At 39.2% G+C, this 21,958-nt stretch overlaps 1 protein-coding gene and 1 long non-coding RNA gene across 7 annotated transcripts in view; one reads left to right on the top strand and one right to left on the bottom strand.

The window, feature by feature from the left end:
* PLCL2 (phospholipase C like 2) overlaps positions 1 to 21,958 on the bottom strand; it is a 267,523-nt gene that overhangs the window by 11,369 nt on the left and 234,196 nt on the right. For 4 of the 5 annotated variants that reach the window (XR_013528664.1, XM_035278046.3, XM_078354324.1 and 1 more), the window contains one exon: positions 10,595 to 10,704. Coding sequence is in view for 3 of the 5 variants with exons in the window: in XM_035278046.3 (XP_035133937.1) it covers positions 10,595 to 10,704 (110 nt within the window). In the remaining 2 variants the exon portion in view is untranslated. Of the gene's footprint in view, positions 1 to 4,986; positions 5,090 to 10,594; positions 10,705 to 21,958 lie in introns of all 5 variants that reach the window. The other variant, XR_004735843.3, reaches the window with a different exon arrangement.
* The window catches only part of LOC128930001 (uncharacterized), a 53,967-nt gene that overhangs the window by 9,853 nt on the left and 22,156 nt on the right, over positions 1 to 21,958 (top strand). Inside the window, exons 2-6 of one of the 2 annotated variants that reach the window (XR_013528666.1) lie at positions 7,766 to 8,014; positions 9,662 to 9,846; positions 10,365 to 11,713; positions 12,334 to 12,367; positions 13,042 to 13,121. This is a non-coding gene — a long non-coding RNA (uncharacterized LOC128930001). Of the gene's footprint in view, positions 1 to 7,765; positions 8,015 to 9,661; positions 9,870 to 10,364; positions 11,714 to 12,333; positions 12,368 to 13,041; positions 13,122 to 21,958 lie in introns of both variants that reach the window. The other variant, XR_008477451.2, reaches the window with a different exon arrangement.

The following is a 21,958-nucleotide window of genomic DNA, read 5'->3' as shown; positions in this document are numbered from 1 at the left end:
CACAGGTCAAGAGAGCTAGCCTGGCAGCCATTCATCTGAAAAACAATTCAAGTCCAAGATATGATACAGATGGTATAAAAAGGCCCAGCCATCCCAGTCACCCCAGATGAGATCCAGCTATGTGAGTGTGGCCTTCTTGATGTTCCAGGCCCAGTAAGCTCCCAGCAGAAGAAAATCTCTCGAATGATACCAGCCAACACCACATGGAGCAGGAAAACTGCCTGGTTGAGCCCAGCTAACCCACAGAACCACAAGAAATGAGAAGTCATTATTTTAAGCCACTAGTTTTGCAGTTTGTTATATAGCAATAGGTGAGTGAAACAGCCACTAAAGGGAGCCATAGTTTGTGCTATCTGACAACACCTTCCCGAACAAAGTAGATTAAGGCAGGGGGAAAACCTGATCCAAGGACACTTAATACAAGAGGAGGCTTATCGGGACCACTGGTCTGGAGCTAAAAGGCTAGGCTGAGCTAGGAAATACAAATCAATCGAGTACTTGAAATAAATGCTTAGAAGATATGGTAAAGAACAGACCAAGGCCAGAGCAAGTTATAAAGCAGTAGAAACTCTGAGTGAACAGAATGAGCCAGTCAGCAGAGGAAGAAGAACAGAAAAGAGGCAGGAAGATAAGCAGAAAGACCCCTGGCCCCACAGAGCAGAGCAGCTACCTCGGGGCTGTCAGGTTTTCAGACAGCTTGCTATTGTCACAGGCTGGACTGAGGTCCCTGTCCCCCTCACGATCCCTTGTGTGAGCCTGCATCTATGACCACTCCCCTGTAAGCTGGCCTGAGTGAGTTTCTACTCTTGGTAACCAAAACGGACCAATGAAAACAGGACTCTTCCAGTATGAGCTTCTACCATTTTAGGAATGGCAATGAATAGACACAGTAAAAATTACCACCAGTACAGTGACTATTTTGGCAACTGGAAAATAAAGGTAGAGGAAGTCTTGATTAAGTTGGTGGACCGAAAATGCATTACAGAATTTCCATTCCACATTCCTATGAAACGAGGGAAAATAAAGCCAAGCAAAAAACCACAAACAGCAACCAAACTAAGCAAAGGGTGTGGCATCATTCTGTAAACTAAAACTTGCAGAAACCACGTTGGCAAGTCGTGGAAGTCCTGAAAATTCTATCTCAAATACAACAAACCAGAGAGATGCAAACTGAGTGAATGCTCTTCTCTCTGTTTCATGGAATAGCAGATGGGGCAGAGGATAAGTAGAAAGAAATGACGGAGGAAAAGTTGGAAACGTGGCTGGTATACAATTAGAAAACATAACAATATGAAAATTAGGCCAAAAAAAAAAAATAACCCATCAAAGGCCTCCAAGTGTTCAAGTGAAAAGAAGAGTTTCCCTTGAAATAAAAAACTAGAAATAATGAAGCTTACTGAGGAAGGCCAAGGTCAAGTCAAAATTCAAGATAGCCAAAGGCTAAGCCTCTTGCAGCAAGGAACAATCTTGTCCAGCACAGTGCAATGCCTGAAGTGTCCATGGGTAGTGCAGGAAAGGGGAACCCAAACAGAGCCCAGCAGTCCCACTGGGGTGAGAGAACAGAGTATGGAGTTCAGGGAGCCCACAGTGGCTAGAATATGAGGGGCCAAAAAGTGGAGCGGAAGGAGCTCAGAAATAGCTATTGTGAATATATGACATGTCTTCAAGATGGTAGAGAATATGACTAGCATGAACAGAAACATGAAAAATTTGAAATTAAAAATAAAACTGAATAGGATTAATGGCAGATGAGATATTATAGAATCAGAAGTATTGCTTAAAAATACAGTAATATTGCTTGATATAGCAATATAGCAATAACAATTATCAGGAATTAAAAAAGAAAACAAAAAAGAAACGGCTGAGTGCAGTGGTTCACACCTGTAATTCCAACACCTTGGGAGGCTGAAGTGGGAGGATTGTTTGAGGCCAGGAGTTTGAAACCAGCCTGGGGAACATAGCAAAATCTAGTCTCCACAAAATATATAAAAATTAGCCAGGCATGTTAGCACACGCCTGTGGTCCCAGCTACTCAGGAGGCTGAGATGAGAGGATTATTTCAGCTCAGAAGGTTGAGGCTGCAACGAGTAGTGTCCATGCCATTGTACTCCAGCTTGGGCAAGAGTGAGATCCTGTCTCAAAAAAAAAATTTTTTTTAACCACAGAAAAGACTTAAAAGCAAATGAATAAGCATCTGTGATTGTGGAATAATATCAAGGAGTATATTTATATATATAATTGGAGTTACAGAAGGAGACAGTAGAAAGGGTAAGACAGCAAGAAATTTCAGGAAATAATCACCAGAAAGTTTTCAAATTTGATAAAAACTATAAATCCACATATCTAAAAATCTCAACAAACCCCAAACAGAAGAAACATAAAGAAAACCACATCAGAGCGTGTCATATATTTTTTTAAAACTCACATACATACAGAGATGCTCAACCCCCATCCACCTACTGGAATGACAAAACTGACAATTCCAAGTGTTGACAAGGACGTGGAGCAACTGAAACCCTTGTAACACTATGGGGAAATGCAAAACGGAACATCAATTTTTTTTTAAAAGCAGTATGGCAGTTTCTTATAAAGTCTCACACACACTTGCCATGTGACCCAGAAATCCCACTCATATTTACCCAAGAAGAATAAAAATATATGTCCATACAAAGACTGATATGTAAATGTTCATTACAGCTTTATTTATAATAGCTAAAAATTGGAAACAACTCAAATGTCCATAAATTGGCGCATGTATAAACAAGATGTGTTATGTCCATAAAACAGAATACTATTTAGCAATAAAAAGGAATGGAGTACTGAAACCTACATTAACTTGCTACATGAAAGCACTATGCTACATGAAAGAAGCCAGGCAGAAAAGATTGTATGCCATGCAATTCCATTTATATGACATTCCATTTATATGACAGGTGAAACTATACAGACAGAAATGAGATAAGTGGATGCCAACATAAAGGATGTTACTACAAAGGGGCACAATGCAGGTGGGGGGAGCAGGGTGACAGCAGTGCCCTATCATTGTGCTGGGGTTGCATGAGTCCAGGCATACTTTATTTTATTGCACTTCACAGATACTGCATTTTTTACAAATTAAAGGTTTGTAGCAACCTTGCATCATGCAAGTCTACGATATCAGTTTTCCAAAAGCATGTGCTCACTTTGTGTCCTGTGTCACATTTTGGTGATTCTTGCAATATTTCAAACTTTTCCATTATTATTATATGAGTTATGGTGAGTTGTGATTGGTGGTCTTTGATGTTACTATTATAATTGTTTGGGGTACCATAAAGTATGCCCTTATAAGAGAGCAAACTTAATTAGTAAATGTTGTATGTGTTCTGATTGCTCCACGGGCTGCTCTCCATCTCTCTCTGTCTCTTCAGGCCTCCTTAATGACATAAAAATTCCCTGAGACATAACAATACGAAAATTAGGCCAAAAAGAAATAACCCTACAAAGGCCTCCAAGTGTTCAAGTGAAAAGAAGAGTTGCACTTGAAATAAAAAACTAGAAATAATGAAGCTTACTGAGGAAGGCCAAGTTCAGTCAAAAGATGAGATGAGTGAAAAGCTAGGCCTCTTGCAGCAAACATTTATCCAAGTTGTTAATGCAAAGGAAAAGTTTGTGAAGGAAATTTAAAGTGCTATTCTGCTGAACTCATGAATCATGAGAAAGAAAACAGTCTTATTGCTGATATGGAGAAAGTTTGAGTAGTCTGAATAGAAAATCAATCCAGCCACAACATTCTCTTAAACCAAAGCCTAATCCAGGGCAAGGCCTAACTCTCTTCAATTCTATGAAGGCTGAGAAAGGTAAGAAAGTTGCAGAAGAAAAGTTGGAGGCTAGCAGCGTTTGGGTCATAAGGTTTAAGGAAATAAGCCATCTCCATCACATCAAAGTGCAATGAGAAGCAGTAAGTGCTGATGCAGAAGGTGCAGTGAGTTACCCAGAAGATTTAGCCAAGATTACTGATGAAGGTGGCTACACTATATAGCAGATTTTCAGTGTAGATGAAATAGGCTTCTTATGAAAGAAGATGCCATCTAGAACTTTCATGGCTCAAAAGGAGAAGTCAAGGCTTGGCTTCAAGGGTTCAAAGGACAGGTTGATTTTCTTGTTAGGGAATAATGCAGCTGGTGGTGCTAAGTAGCAGCTGATGCTCACTGACCATTCTGAAAATCCTAGGGCCCTTAAGAATTATGCTAAATTTACTCTGTCTGTGCCCTATAAATAGAACAATAAAGCCTAGAAGACAACGTATGTGTTTACAGCATGGTTTCCTGAATATTTTAAGCCCTCAGTTGGGACCTACTGCTCAGTAAAAAAGATTCTTTTCACAATATGACTGCTTATCAAAAATGTACCTGGTCACCCAAGCACTCTGATAGGGATGCACAAGGATATTGATATTGTTTACATGCCTACTAATATGATAGCCATTCTGTAGCCCATGGATCAAAGAGTAATTTTGACTTTCAAGTCTTATTATTTAAGAAATACCTTTAATAAGGCCATAACTACCAGAGAAAGTGATTCCTCTGATGAATCTGGATAAAGTAAATTGAAGACCTTCTGGAAGGGATTCACCATTCTAGCTGCCATTAATAACATTCTTGATTCACGGGAGGAGGTCAGAATATCAACATTAACGGGAGTTTAGAAAAAGCTGATTTTGGGGGAAGTTGATCCCAACCCTCATGGATGACTTGGAGGGGTTCACGACCTCAGTGGGGAAAGCAACTGCAGGTGGGATGAAAATAGCTACAGAACTAGAATTAGAAACAGAGCCTGAAGAGGTGACTGAATTGCTGCAATCTCATCTGCATTACAAAACTGTAATGCATGAGGAGTTCCTTCTTATGAATGAGCAAAGAAACTGGTTTCTTGAGATAGAATCTACTCCTGGTGAAGGTGCTGTGAACATTGGTGTAATTACAGCAAATGAGTTAGAATATTACTTACACTTAGTTGATAAAAGAATGGCAGGGTTTGAGAAGACTAATTTTCAAAGAAGGTCTACTGTGGGTAAAATGCTTCGGAACAGCATTGCATGCTACAGAGAAATCTGTGAGGAAAGGAAGAGTCTATCAATGTAGCAAGCTCCATTGTCTTATTTTAAGAAATTGCCAAAAGCCACCATAGCCTTCAGCAACCACCACCCTAATCAGTCATCTTCCATTAACACGGGGGCGAGACCCTCCACCAGCAAAAGAATTACAACTCACTGAGGGCCTAAATGATTATTAGCATTTTTTAGCTATAAAGTATTTTTAAATTAAGCTATATATGTTGTTTTTTAGACATAATGCTACTGTACACTTAACAGACTATATTATAGTGTAAATATAACTTTTATATCTACTGGGAAACCAAAAAAATCATGTGACTCCTTTTATTGTGATATTTGCCTCATTGCCATGGTCTGGAACTGAACAAGCAGTCTCCAAGATATGTCTTTATATGCATTTGTCAAAACTCATAAAATTGTGCGCTCAAAATTGGTGAATTTTATTTCACATACATTATGTCTCAAAGTTGACACAAAAAAAGGATGCCGCTGACTATCTAATGGGAGTGAGGTTTGAAAGTTGGCTTCTAAATCAAAGAAGCAATTGGAGGCCTGTGGGAATGGATTATACCCTCTCCCAAGTTTGCGGCAGAAACCCTAGAACAGGACATTTTATAAACTCTGAGAAGAGAAGGCTGGGTCCAAGTATCATAAGAAACCTGGCAATGACACCTGCTGGCTTTATCTATTTTCCCTGCTATTCCCATGGTCTGCAGGAAAGCATGGGTGACTTCTCAGACTGGTGGTGACAGTGAACCAATTTAACTATTTAACTTCATCCAAGTGACACGGCAATTATAAATTATAGTTTTGAGACCAAATATAAATATTTTTAACATGGACAATAAAAAATAACAATATGCTCCGTCTAGCAATATTAAAGAATGCTCATATTGTCATATTCCTTTTTTTTTTTTTTGAGACAGAGTCTCGCTTTGTCACCCAGGCTGGAGTGCAGTGGCATGATCTCAGCTTACTGCCACCTCTGCCTCCTGGGTTCAAGCGATTCTCCTGCCTCAGCCTCTCTAGTAGCTGGGATTACAGGTGCCCACCACCATGCCCAGCTAATTTTTGTATTTTTGGGAGAGACAGTGTTTCACCATGTTGGCCAGGCTGGTCTCAAACTCCTCAGGGATCCACGTGCCTCAGCCTCCCAAAGTGCTGGGATTACAGGCATGAGCCACTGCACCCAGCCCATATCATCACCTTTGATAGCAGGTCAACTGACAATACTTACAGCTGAAACATGTAGCTTTCAAAACACCTGACAAAATGACCTCTGTTAACATTTTTCATAATCCCTTTTCTTAACCTCAAAGGGATCTTTTAGGAAATGGAAATAAATCTGTTATGGTAGAAATTGCTCACCAATTCATTTAGCATCTTTATGGTTTAGTTTTCTTCTGCTTAATTAAGTAAAATGAAATTTAATACTTAACAAAAATGTAAAGAACAATTGTATCAGAAATCTATCAGCCAGGAATGATGGCTCATGCATGTCATCCCAGCACTTTGGGAGGCGGAGGTGGGCAGATTACATGAGGTCAGGAGTTTGAGACGAGACTGGCCAAGATGGTGAAACCCTGTCTCTCCTAAACATACAAAAATTAGCCAGGCATGGTGGTGCACACCTATAGTCTCAGCTGTTTGGGAGGCTGGGGCAGAAGAATCACTTGAACCCAGGAGGCAGAGATTGCAGTGAACTGAGGTTGTACCACTGCACTCCAGCCTGAGTGACAGAGTGAGACTCCATCTCAAAAAAGAAAAAAAGAATTCTATCTACTGACGTACCTTATTTCATAATATCTGAGACACTAGTGCTTGTGAGATGTACCAGTACTTTATGTAGCACTAAGAAAGAAGAATCATAGCCAATTTAACGAGGATATAATGCAAAGATGCCATGGACTATAAGATATATGCTAATTTCAAAGATATCGAAAGTGTGAAAAAAAAGTATGACTTAGAATCAATAAAATATATACTGATCCATCTATCCAGACATATTCATATAGAAAGCTTCCTGGAATAAGGTCACCTATGTCTAATAATGGTTATTTCTCAGAGGGAGAATCTTGGGTCATTTATAAACATTTTTGTATTTACAAAAAGATAGAATTATAACAACAAATGAATGCTTTTTTTATTCAAGAAAAAAATGACCAGAAGTATGCCAAGATGTTAATAGATAATTCTGGGTGTGACACTTATAGATGACTTTATTTCTTCTTTGTTCATTTATGAATTTTAAAAGAACCTTCAAAATAAAAAAAAAAAGCTAAACAAAGCAAGTAAATATTCATAAAAACTGGGACAGACATCCTTCAATGAAGGAGTTTTTTATTGGCAGAAACTCCTCTCAGGGTGATCAATGGTCCCAGTTTGCCCGGGACTGTTCTGTTTTTGCACTGTATCCCTGCTCCTGGGAGGGCTGGCCACCCTCCTCCTTATGGTTCAAATGACTGTGGTGATGCATCAGGAAAGACACTTTTGATTCCAGGTCAAGAGTAATAAGGTTTTTTTAGTGTGTCTCAGAATCCTCCAAGAAACTTGTTAAATAAGCAGATTCCTGGGACCCAAGCCTGGAGATTCTATTCTGGAAGTCTGGGGTGAAGCTTAGGAGAGGGCATTTTTAAGCATCCCAGGTAATTCTCAAGCCTTGGCCTGTTTCAGAGCTCCTTCAGCCTGTCTTCCTGGCTTCCTCCTTCACCTCCTCCTCCCTGCATTTCCGAGGTCACCTAAAACCCTCTGTACGCTTTTGTGCCATGGGGAGCCTCCTGCTGTGTTTACTGCCGGCCATCTGCCTGGAGGGCTGCCACCTCTCCAAGCTCACAGCACAGAAAAAGTGATGGGAGGAACTCAACAGACCCCATGCTCTCCCGCCAGGAAAACACTGGTAGCTCAACTCAGACCTAAATTCACGTGAGTTCAAGATTCCCTATGAGCACTCATTCTTCTAAAATAAAGTTTAAGCCAGTGAAATGCAGGAATGAAAACAGCCCTTCCATTCTACAAAAATGACACACAGATCTCTCCAATTCTTCCTCATTCCTCACTTACGTTCTACCATCCTCAAACACCATCTGTAGCAAATATTATCCTGGAAATTAAAAAAAGACCTATTACCCCATCCTACACATTTACTTCCATATGAACATAAGTCTGAGGTGTTAATTCTCTCTTCTGGACACAATTCAAAAGAAAGTAGGTTTCTTCAGTGTATCTATTTGGTCCAATTACTTCTAAAATATGGCACACTGCTTTATGTCAGCTGTTTTTCATTAATATGTGCACCAGGATCCCATTTTTGGTGGCTCTCGGCCCAGTGCTTCTCAAACTTCAATGTGCCTAAGAGTCACCTGGGGATCTTGTGAAAATGCAGGTTCTGATTCAGCAGGACTGGGGTGGGACTTGAGATTCTGAGTTTCTAACAAGTTCCAGCATGAGGCCCAGGCTGCTGGTTCCTGGACCACACAAGAGTAGCAAGGGTACTTGACAGGCCAAAGTTGGTCCCTATGTCTATTATTTGCCTCTAATAAAATTAAAGCAAAGTGAGCATTTGTTCCTACCACAGGGCTTAAACTGCTGTGCTATATTTTCCTGAGGTTTACAGGAAATTTGTAGTATACCCCTCACCTCTGACCAGGAGTGAGTCAGCAAATTGTAAAGCTAGATCCCTTTTTTATTGTAAATTCTTATGTCTGCTGTTTACTGAACTACGAACAGAGTTAAATTCTAAGCAAAATAGGTATGTATGAAAAGTACATGTGTAAAAAGGAAATGTCTGTAGAAGTCAAGAAAATGACTTTAATTATAAAAATGAGTAGAGGTTTAACGTGAGAAAAATGCAAGTAGTGACTAGCTTTGAAAGATAGCTTTTATTACATCACATCTGAAAATTGTTGTCAGCTCCAGGGATGGAGCTTTTAACTTGATGGGTTAGGAGGAAATTTAAAAAGGCAGCTGTGATAACGTCTTAACGGTCTTGAATCTGTTGGGGCTCAGAAAACAATACCTGAAAAGATGCCACTTTGACATACTTAGCTAAAGAAGCAGGCTCTAGGTTCCTCTGACCACACCCACCACCTATCTCAGTCCTCTCTCTCCCAAAGATGAGGCTGTTCAACTTCCCTTATTAACTAGAAACTGGGCCCACCAAGGAGGTCCACAAATGCCTCTGATCTCTCTCTGAAATTTCATTAACCAGAGAAGAGTAAAGTTCACATCACAGAGGAAGAGATTGGAAATTAAACACCACATCTACAGCACAGAACTTCCTCCCAAACTATTTTTAATTCTCAGACCATTCAATTCCCAAAGAGAATAATTTACTCTCCCATTGTCTAAGCCCTGAGCCCATTCATTTCCCCTGAAATTCATTTGCTACCCCCCAAAAATGGACACATTTCCCCCAATGTCCCTCCACTATGAAGAAGGGTTTGTAGGCATCAGGATTGCACTGGGTTGTTAGGTAATTATCCTTCTGCCACTCTCCATGCTTCTGCACCTTAAATAAATATAATATGTAGGCCTTTTTACACCTGCTAATCTATTGTCTGTTCATTTCAGGGCAGCTTCAGAGGGTGAAGGGGAAGCCTTCCCTTCTTCCCTACAAATTCAGCTGAGCATAAAGTTTGGAAGGCAAACACCAGGGAGTAATTTTACATTTATTACTTGTCCAAGATCTGGAATGAAAGAACTTCTGTGTTATTATTATTTACACTCTGTGAATAACACTGAGAAGAATTATTGAGGTAAAGCTCAAAAGAGTTTTGAGGTACATACACAGCATTATTTTTAAAATTATGTCATTATATATAAAATATAAAAACAGCCTGAGAGAATACACAGCAAAAGGCCAACAGTAATTGATGGGATTGTGTTTACCTTTATTACTCTTGACATTTTTCGTAATGAAAATATTTTATAATGAAAAATTAAAAAGTTAATTTTAAAAAACTGTTATGCCAAGATAGATATGCATAGATGTGGCATTTCCCTTGAAGAACTATTTCTTTCGATAGTAATTCTTTTATGTATTTCCTCTGATAATGCTCCATACAATTCTTTTCTATTTATTTCTGGGATGATATAAACATTATAGCTATAATTATACTTTAAAGTCTTAAATAAAATTTGAGTAACTGGAATCTTTAAATTCCCAATCATTCCTCTGTAATCAATATTTTCTCGTTTCTATATAGCAACTGGCATTTATGAACTTTAGAATGTCTCAAGGATAAAATTACAAAGTCCTTTGTCTTTCTATCAGAACCTACAATGTGCCAATCACAGAAGTTCCCCTGACCTTCATCTGATCCACAATGCCAAGCTGTTGTGCCTGGAGACTCTAGGAGGGCAGAGTTCTTCTTGTGATTTCTGTGTCCATTCTACAATCTCAGTGGCTGATCATGTACAGTGCAGAAAATGTTATACTAAGAGGAAGAAGCATGCTGAAAAAGACTGCAAAATCACCAGCATCCGAAACAACCCTGTAGATACCTTTAAGATGGTAATATTCCAGGTAAAGCTCTCCACTGCTTTTTGTAGTTTTCTCTCCTTCAAACCTTCCTTGGTGCCTATGCTGTGCAAGTGTTCATGGAATTCCATGGCTGAAAGAAATAAAAAAGACAAAGTATATTACCCCCTAAGTCTGTGGTAATGAACCAATCTGTGGTAATGAACTGGAAATATTTATTTCTCTAGATAAAGCTAAAATAATTCCAACCTCCAGTGAAATTCCTAGATATGTCCATTTAAGAATGTAATAATGGGGACAAAACACCGAAAAACTACAGCATCAACAAGGCAGAAGGCATCTTTGAAGTCAGCAATTGTTTCTCATTGTTTTGAAGGGAAGCAGGGCACCTATGATCATTGTTATTCTTATTTTAGAGAAGGGAAGCTCAGCAAGCTTCAGAGATGGGAAGCTGCAAGGAAGCAGAAAAAAGGGACCAGCACCTAGACTTGACTCTAGGAAGGTTATCTCAGCTCCACTGAGGATACAGTGGAGACCAGGGAGAGAAAGAATGTAATGTATTTCCTGTCACAGAAAGGGTCAATCTGAGGTCAGAGACCAAGCCCACAGTACAGGGAGTGGGGTGGAGACAGACCCTGAACTCTAACTCCGCATTTATGTTACAACTCTACCCCAGAATTTATATCATAAATGTTCCCTACTGCTATTCAAAATAATTTCTGCAAGATCTGTAGATCCTCTAACTGAAATTTAGTGTACAGTGTTTTCACATTAATTTCAAAATTTTATGCTTTTTTTCCCATTAGGTGGAAAACTCTTAATTCCTAATCACACCAGTATAACTGCTAATAGTGAGACTGCTGAATCCAATTTAAACATTCTTAACATTTTTTCGTCCTTAGAGTATATGTAATTGAGAATGTTCAGTAAAAAAATATGATGTTCTAGGGTCAGCGGGAATAATTCTTTTCTCTCTGTGGTTATCTTACTGACAATGTACAATTTAGCTCATGTGTTTCTTTTTTCTCAGTTTACATGTGTGTGGTGGGGGGTAGTGCTCTTTCTGGATAAAACTTGATTTATGGATTATGTCAAAACGTTACATGATTCCAAAGTTAAACCACCTATCAAGGTGAATTCAGGTAAGTCTTGCCTCCTTTATGGTCTTCTCTACCTTGATCCTTCTTCCCCTTACATGTTCTTCTTAGTTTTCTATTGTATTGTTTCTCTTTGCAAATATAATCATATGTGTACATATTATTCATAATCTTCCTTTCTGATAGAAAAAAGTAGCATACTATGGACAGTGTCCTGCATGTTGGTTGTTTTCTTTTTTTTCTCACCTAATTGCATAGTGGAGATCACTCCATGTCAGTGTATAGAGCTCCTCCTCAACTCTTTTCTGTGACAGCTACAGAGACTCCATTGTGTAGATGAACCAGCGTTTATTTAACTGGTCCCTACTGAAGGACAGTGCATTGTTTGAAAGCTTTTGCTATTATAAATAATTTGGAACTGTTGTAAATTTTACAAGACATTTTCTGCATTCTTTTGCACAATTTTACTCTTCAGCTACGCATTCCCATTTCTAATTCCCTTTCTATGCAACACCATTTCAAAGCAACTCTTTATATGGTGATTGACAACAACTTTATTCCCTAGTGTCTTTAAATATCAAGAAAAAGCTGACACACACATGATAAATACAATAAATGGCTAATTTAGTCTTTTTACTTTTGTGATTCTTTTTACTACCTAACAGGAGCTGTGGTCCTACTTCCTGTTATACTAATAAGGTATGAGGGCTTCACTGGTTTTGGGAAAGTACAGTAACTGGTAAGATTCATTCCACTCTCTAAGAAACTAAAGCATAGACTGCTCCCCTTTTCTCCATCTTCTCTTTTTCTTATGTCAGTACCTGAGAACATCCCAACTTGGTTAACTGAATAAGCCCCCTCCGCCCCAATGCCACACACATACTTTCCCCACTCTTCACATCTGGGAGACTCCCTAGAGTGTACTGCATGACTCAGATCCACTGGTTGGGGCCCTAATGAGAAGACTGATGCCCTTGGCTTTTCTAAGTTTTAATACTGGACTTTGGCAAGAATTCTGGATTTCCAAACAGGAATAATTAATATTCATTATGTTTCTGGCAATCAGGAGGCACCATATTCTCATAAGTATCACTGAGTCTTGCAGAATGGGATCCATGACTGGAATTCTAGGAAAGGGAAGAGACACAAGATGGGGAGGTAGGGTGTAGCTCTCTACAAACAAGAAATATGACTCCATGGACTGCAAGATGCATGGGAAAAGAAACTGGGAGGAAAAATGGAAGTGCTGTTAATGCAGGACCACATATTACAATTGCTTCACTACATGTGGGGTCTTCACAATGCTTTTTTATGGCATTTCAAAACTGGCATAAGGTGTAACAACAATAATGAAGGATTTTTCTAACATCAAGGTATCTATCTGCATGGAAGCCTCATTCTGCTAGGGACAGACTGTTCATGGTGCCTTGCTGAACATTTGATCACCTGTAAGGTAATGGGGCAATGACAGGAACTGCTATATTGGGCTTAATTCCAACTCACATAATGTAAGTCTGGAAGAACAGAAGAAGGGAATGCTGAACTTAGACAAAACGGCTACTCTAGGTCTTAAGTAAAAAGCTTTCAGAAACTTCAGAGGGTATGAGCCTAGGGCCAGAGACTGTTACAGAACAGGCTGCCTTGAGAAGGATTGGGGACTTGAAGACGAAACGGAGTTGAGAGGATAAAAAATAATATAAATAAGGTATAAACAGGGAAACATTTAAAGAAACAAGTGTAGCTGCTTACATGGCTGCTATCTAAAAATCTCATATTCTACAAATCTATTTAAAAAATTAGACAACACCATTCCCCCTTATTTTACTCTTCTTAAAATATCTCTAGCTCAATAAAAGTTCACAGGGACATACAAAATGTTTTATTAGTGAAGCTCTTTAAAAAAACAAACAAACAGGCAAAAAGGTGATACATTGAACAATGGAAATACTAAGTTAAAAATTAAAAACTCAGAATCCAAAAAAGTGACTGAGACAATCAATATCAATCCCATTATTATTTATTTGATTTGCTGCATAACACATCTGTTTTTTCAAAACATGTTTTTTCTTTTTGAGACAGTCTCACTCTGTCACCTAGATGAGGGTGCAGTGGTGCGATCTTGGCTCACTGCAACCTCTGCCTCCTGGGTTCAAGCAATTCTCCTGCCTCAGCCTCCCAAGTAGCTGGGATTATAGGCACGCCCCTACCACGCCTGGCTAATTTTTGTATTTTTAGTAGAGAAGGGGTTTCACCATGTTGGTCAGGGTGTTCTTTTAAACATTTCTGTATTATTAACTTAGAAATGACTGATCTTTGCTAATCCACCAGAGTGGATTTTGCTAATCAACTAATTTGAAGCATATATTGGTTTTATTTGTTCTCACCTTGACCTTTCACTGTCTCCCTGTGACATGTAAGGCGCAGGGCAAGGACTAAGGATACACAATAAAGGGAATCACAAGGCAACCTGCCAGGCACTTCACGTATGCTAGATAAGAAATGCAGACAGAGGCTATAGCACTTTCCTGAGGAAGTGGTGAAGACGGATTTTAATCTTGGTTTTTCTGAGCCCAATGACCCAAGGTTTTCTAACAAAAAATTCTAGTCCTTAATATGAGCTCATAATATAGTCAAATGTGTAAAATAATTATTCTGTGGGCAGAACATTGAAAGGGCTATTGCATAGGTACCAGTTCTAAGGGGAGGGAGAGAGAGGGAGGGAGAGGGAGGGAAGGAAGGGTGTGTGTGTGTGGGGGGAGAGAGAGAGAGAGAGAGAGATTATATATTTGAACTGAGAGAATGAGATTATACATTTGAACTGAATCCGTCTATTTATATAAAACAAAAGAAATCCAATAACATATCTAAGATGCAAGCTGCATTATTCTCTGGGTACTAAATTCCAAAGAAATCTACTCCTAGCAGGTCACAGGAGGTCTTCTGGGTTCTTTATACCAACAGTGGTATATAAAGAACTTCTCTGGGTTAGAGGTTAAGCAACCAACTCATTTTTCAAATTATTTTCAGCAAAGAAACATTAGCCCACTGAAAAAGTCCTTCTCTTGCTAAAAAGCTGAAGAGTAGTCTGTCTTCTCCTTTTGTAAGTCACACTATTCTGTCTAAAGAGTAGACAGAGTGAGTTTTAAAGTAGCTGGCGAAAATCAGGTAAGAAATAAAAAGCTTAAGAGCAAGTCATACTCCCTCTCCGCTCCCACAAGAAGTTAAAACTCCTTGTACTTTAATTACAGGAAGGAGAAGAGATGTGGGACTCCCACTATGGGGATGCGAATGGGGCATGACCCAGTGTTGGGAAGAGCTGTGGGTGGGCAAGGAACTGTGTGAATGTGGCTGCAGCTGAACAGGCAAAAGTGGACGCTGTTACAGTAATCCAGAGAATTTAAAGAGCATGTGAGGAGGGTCTGGGGGAACTTGCCAGAGAATGGTGGGGACAGGCAGCACAGAGAAGTCGCATAGACACTAGAGAGTGGATCTCAAACCTTGATGAGCAACAGAATCACTGGAGGTGTGTGTTTAAAGTGCAGGCTCCTGCATTTTCAGACTTCCATGCAAGAGGACTAGGGATCATTCTGAGGAAAACATGATTAGGAAGATGGGGAGATGGGACTGAGAGATGCAAATCCACATCCAGTAGGTATCAGAGGATCATGATTATAGGGGTATTTCAGAAAATCTAAGAGCTATAAGACTATCTATCCCAAAAAAGGAAGGAGGGAGGGAAGGAGGAAGGAGGAAGGAGGGAAGGAGGGAAGGAGGGAAGGAGGGAAGGAGGGAAGGAGGGAAGGAGGGAAGGAAGGAAGGAGGGAAGGAAGGAGGGAGGGAAGGAAGGAGGGAGGGAAGGAAGGAGGGAGGGAGGGAAGGGAGGAAGGAAAGAAGGGAGGAAGGGAGGGAGGAATTAGGGAGGAAGGGAGGAATTAGGGAAGGAGTGAGGGAAAGAGACACAAGTATTTTTCATTGATGAATTATAGGTAAGAAAAACCAACATAATAAAAATAATTGGAATTTTATTGATCCTGAGAAAATTTCTTTTGTGATGATCATCTGCATATTTAGAAAGTCATATTTAGAAATTTTTAAACTATGGATTTAAGCCAAAAGAGTCCTAATATTCTAACAGAGTATGGCTCTTAGCTTATGTGGCCAGAGCATTGCCTGCTGGACGTATGGAAAGACACTGGGGAGAATAAATAGGAAGGCAGATTCGGGATGGCGTTGAGCTTGCTGCTTCTGCCGCTGCTTAGTGATGGTGACAAGAATTCCCACTGTGAAAACAATCTTCAGGTTCAGAAATAGAAACCAGGACAATAATAATGAGGGAATAAGAAGTAGGAATTTTTTCTTTCAAAAACAAATTCCACTTTCCTGTATGTATGTTTCCAGTATGTTCCAAATACTATGCCAACACATTTGCATCCTAAATTTGTGTATTTTAGAGCCATGTATAGTTGTTCACATTATCTTGAAGCTAATTAACAAAATAATTGTATTTTTTTCTATTAGTCAATGTCCCATATACCAGTCTAATTTAAACTAAATGGCATGATAAAAGTCTCAAATTAAGTATGGCCTTGTCCATGTTTTCTTTAAAGGTGAAACATAACATTTTTGGGCCATTTTTGGGCAGCTGTTAAAGAGGGAAGGGAAGGAACTAGGATTCCTTGATTCTACAACCATGTTGCCACCCAAGTACAACAAGAGGTAACAGTTAATTCTAGCTAAAGAAAAGGAAATCTTTTCCAGTTTAAAATATAAACTTCATTTGAAAACCAACACTAACTAGGTAAACAGTCCTTTGGAAGTGCAGCACAATTGCTATGTGCTATATAAATCACAGTCAATATATAGTGTGTTTAAAGACATCAAAGTTTGAAGGCTGTGAGCATATTACATGAATCCAATAAAACATGCAGGAATTAATACTCAGGGGTAAATCATGTTCAGAAATCAGCAAATGATCAGTGTCTCATACACAGACCTGGCTGGCCTCTTTTTTGGTTGCTCTCTCGACAAAATGATTGTCTTTGAGCCTCAGTGGCCTCTTTTTTGGTTGCTCTCTCGACAAAATTATTGTCTTTGAGCCTCAGTTGCTCTGTGCCAAAGAACCAACCATTAGGTTCCTTTGACTCCATGATCCCAAGTTTCTGTTCCTAGGGAAAAGCAGTGGGTTATTTTTCTTCTGGAATGTTAACCATGAGGAAACTTGCTGCAATTTCTTTGTGATAATAAACTTGAGAACCAAGGGTATAAATAGTAGGTCATCAAACAGCAGAGAAAGAACATGTGGGAAATCCTTAGGTGATGTCAAGGAGAGTTTCAGTTCTGGTCGAAAGGGAATGAAAGATTCAGACTGTGTGGACAAAGAACAGAATTAGGCCATCAGTTCATGGTGAGGACTGCACAAATCATTTAACCTTTGATTTATAGCTATAATGTTAAATTTTAAAAATTGGTATGGTCATACAAAATTATATTATTGAATTTTATATAAAGAAACATATTTTATAAAGTTATTGCTTCTTTCGGTGTTATCTCTAAAATCTAAACAGCTCAGATTTTTTTATATGTGTAGGTGCTGATTACATATAATTTCCAATTATTCCTAAATACTTTATAATTTAAATATTTTAAAGAGTTTTTTTCCTGAAGGGCTTAAAAGCTTAATGACAAAAATGAATGATAATGCCACTAAAATGTCAGGTTTTATGAAAATTAATAATGGGTGCAAAATTTTCAAGATGGCATAATTAACTCAACATTTAGTACAACTGCAGACAACTATACTGGAATATAGTGAAGAGAAATTTCCACTTCTATCAAGTTTTCTGCTTCCCATCACAGATAACAAACTTAGATAAAAACCAAACAGCCCTAAAAATAAAAAATATGATATATACAATAAAAAGATATCAAAAAGAGGCTTCTGCTTTGAAAGGAAGTGGGGGCCAAGTCAGAAACATGGCATCATCTCCTTTTTCAATGAAATGAATGCCATTTATTCTTGCCAAACGTAAAGCAGACGACCTTTCAAACATTCTGGTTGGGATTTTCTCTACCAATCTAAATGATATGAATCTAAAATACAGCATGTAGCACATGGCTAAAATTTTAGAAGCAAATACAATTTTAAAACTTCTTCATGAGGAGACATACTGATCTTAAATGGATACATTTAAAGATTAGTTTTTCAACTGAACATTTACTTTGCTGTCCCAAAAAGCTCTTTTATCACCTCACAACCAGTACAAAAATTTTTGTGTGTAGGCTGAAAAACTGAAATTAAAAGCAAAAGCTAAAATCTTTTAAATGATGACAAAACATCTACTTATATTTTTATTTCAAATTCCCCAAATTAGGTGTAGTGGAATATTTCCTGAAGGATGGAATTCCATATGACACAAGTGTATTTTGGGACCTCATTCAAGAGGTGATACATCAACAGTATTAAAAGTATCTTAACATACATGGTCTGCACATGACTTATGGTATGGTATCATACTAGAGAACAAAATATGAATATCTGAAAATTTTATAAGAATATGTATAATTTATATATAGTACCTGTTCAAACATATAGCCTTTGTAAACTACATGCTCTGACTCACAACTCCAGAGGTCTGAAGTTTGGGTGTGCGACCGACTTGTGGGTATTTACATCCTAATCCTTGTGGAGATGTGGAAATGCCTAACTGCTTTTCAGATAGATCCAGTTGGTAGCCTCCTTTTCTTGGCCTTCTTCCCAAACAATCTGGGCATTAACAAAAGCCAAATTATTTCAAGATGGATTTTGAACTGTTAAATCCCGTTCCACGTGAGATGGAATAGATAAACCAGGTCTCTTAAATATATGCCTGAAACCCAGATGGATGACAAGATCCCTGTGATGCCAAATCCACAGCAGTACAATTTGTGAATGAATTATATGAGGGAGGTTTTCTTCTTCTGCCAGCACTTTCCATCTGGGTAGATCTAGGTGAGATGAAGTTGCATAACTTTCAACCCTTTGTGGAATCTAATTACCACACCACCATTCTAAACACAGGACCACGTGACTCACCTGGGTATGGTAATATGAAGAACAATGCGCTCAGCAACACACCCCTCACTTATTACTGAGAAATAAAATGGTCTTTTTCACCGCAATTACGCACAGAGAAGTTCTGTTAGACTTAGAACATTTTTGTTTAGATCGCCACTTTCACGACGATGCTTTCCTGCTCTCCCACAGTTTGGCATGATTACCATAACACACAAGGCCCTCGTGACGGCAGACTGCAGCCTGTCCATGTTTCTCCTTCTTTTTGACACCTCTTCCTATTTTAATTTTCAACAGATAATGTAGTCATATGGTTCAACAATTTTAAAAGCATAAACTGATATACAAGGAACGGTCTTTCCTTTCCCCATCTCCCAGCCTCCTTGCTTCCCTTCCCCCTCTCAGGCAACCTCTGTTATTCCTTCTTAGGTATCCTTCCAGAGAGATGCACACAGCACACACGGCATATTCTGCCTGCCTCATTAAAGCAAATGTTAGCAAATAACACACACGGTTTCTCTTGCTTTTACAACTATCTATATCTCTATCTATATATGTATATAAGACCTTTCTTATATATGTATATATGTCTGGAGGCAAGCATATATATGTATATGTGTATATATACACACAAATATATATAGTACTTGTTCAAACATATAGCCTTATATTAAAGACCCCATATGTTTGAACAAGTACTATATATATTTGTGTATATATACACACAAATACATATACACATATACATATATACACAAATACACACACACAAATACACATATACTTCTTTTTTTTTTTTGAGATGGATTCTCACTCTGTCATCTAGGCTGGAACGCAGTGGCCCAATCTTGGTTCACTGCAACCTCTGCCTCTTGGGTTCAAGCGATTCTCATGCCTCAGCCTCCCAAGTAGCTGGAACTACAGGCACACACACCACCGTGTCTGGCTAACTTTTGAATTATTTACTCTTTGTACAGTGGCATAATGTTCCATTTTAAGGATGTATCATAATGTGTGTCCCAGGGCCCTCCTGGTAAACATTTAAGTTGTCCTCAACATCACAACAAAAACCACTGCACATATGACTTTCCCTAAGTATTTGATCATATTCATAGAATAATCTCTGAAAAAAATTGAATTATTGGTTGAAAGTACACAGAATTTGAAACTCTAAAATGTACTGCCATGTGGGTTTCCCTTGATATGGACCCAATTTATATGCCTTCCCTCCCCAAAATCTGAGTTACTGGTTTCCCCGACATCCCTACCAATTATGTGATGGAATTCTGGGGTCTTTAATATAAACATCTGAAAAATAGCATCTCCTTGAAATACCTCATTCACTAGACTTCCAGAAGATCACAGTGTTCCCCTTCCATCTCTCTGGCTGCCACACCTTCACCTCCTGTTTGTTCTGCATCTTGCTGACATATAAACATTGGGGGCCAAGGATGATCCCTCTTCTATGTCTATGGTTACTTCTTTTTTTTTTTTTTTTTTTTAGAAAAAGGCTCACTCTGTCACTAAACTACAGTGCAGTGGTGCAATCTCAGCTCACTGCAACCTCCACCTCTCAGGTTCAAGAGATTCTCCTGCCTCAGCCTTCTGAGTAGCTGGGACTACAGGCGAATGCCACCATGCCCAGCTAATTTTTGGTAGAGACAGGGTTTCACCATGTTGGCTAGGATGGTCTCGATCTCTTAACCTCATGATCTGCCCACCTCGGCCTCCCAAAGTGCTGGAATTATAGGCATGAGCCACCGTGCCCAGCCTGTGGTCACTTCTTAGATGAGCTCAGCCTCCCAGCTTGGAAGATCACCTTTGTGATGATAGCTCCCAAACTGATTAACTCCAGTCTTGACCTCTTACCTAAACTTTAGACTTAGAGGCCAACTAGGCATAAACTTAACTTGTCCAAAAACAAACCCCTGATAGTCCCTTTCAAGCCCAGGTCTGCTCCAGTCTTTGGCATCTTGGTAAATAGCAGCTCCATCCTTCCAAGATGAAGCCAAAAATCTCTTTCTCTCCTCCTACTCCACATTCAATCCATCAATAGGTACTGTTTGCACAATCTTCAGCATGCTTGTTTTTGCCATACAAAATTCTTTTACATGCAGTCTAACACTAAGTTCGTTTGCTTAATGTTATGTTAAAGCTTGCGAGGTTATATTAGTTCCTGGCCTGTATCTCCAGCCTCATTTGCTGCTCCTGTTTTTCCCATGTGATATTCCACGTTGCTCACTGCTGCTGCTGACATGGGCTGTATTGCCCTGTATACGTTCTTCTGTTTGTCTGGAATGTCGTGCCCACTTGCCTTGGCTCTTAGACAAACCACCTTCTTGACTTAACTCCTGCCCTAAGGTCTGGTTCAACTATCCCCACAGACCTTCCCACTCCTCCTCTGTGTGGTCAGGGCTGCAGGGAAGTGCACACTCACTCCTGCACTTATTCCCTAGGTGATGATGAGTGGCTTAGATATCTGTCTCCCATAGTCGACCTGGAGCCCTCTTCAGGGAGGGTCCATATCCTCTTTTCTGGTCAGATGGAGAGTAAGAGCTCATGTTCACGGAACAAATAAATATGAAGCATTCTACATTCAATTCAGCTCAACAGATATTTATTGAGTGCTGGCTTTGTGCCAGACACTGTTCCTGGCATTTGGGAAATGTTATGAACAGACAAAGGTCCCTTGCCCTCAAGGAGTTTCCACTCTAGTAGGAGGAAGACAGACAAGTGATGAGCATAAGTAAATTATATGGGGTGTTACAAGAAAACAATTGTTACAGAAAACTCATCCACTCAAGTGGTCCTTCTTTTGGATGACAGCCAATTCTATCTGTAGGTACGATCTCCACCTGAAGCTTCACTATAATTGTTTTGACAACTTACTAGCTATTTCCGTTTGAGCATCCTACTGTGATCTCATGTGTGTCACACCAGAAACAGACCCTCACAACCAACTTCTTCCTAAACTAATACTTCAGGCATCCACATTCTGTTGCTGGGAGTAGTATATGAACATAGAGGGCACAGGAGACAGAATCAATCACTGAGTCCCTGAGTGAGTCCTGAACTATCTAGTGACCTCACTGCTTGTAACAGTTTCCTGAAGTATTCAAGACATTGACAGATAGAACTTGAGAAAAAGGCTTTATCACCAAATACATTTGATAAATGCTGAGTTAAACTGGAGGATATTTAGCATGCCAATGTGTACTGAGAATCTCCAAAGGGGAATA

The sequence above is a fragment of the Callithrix jacchus genome, chromosome 17 (assembly GCF_049354715.1).
Source record: "Callithrix jacchus isolate 240 chromosome 17, calJac240_pri, whole genome shotgun sequence".
Lineage (NCBI taxonomy): Eukaryota > Metazoa > Chordata > Mammalia > Primates > Cebidae > Callithrix > Callithrix jacchus.
The sequence above is the reverse complement of the archived record's forward strand: the minus strand, read 5'-3'. Positions and strand labels throughout refer to the sequence as shown.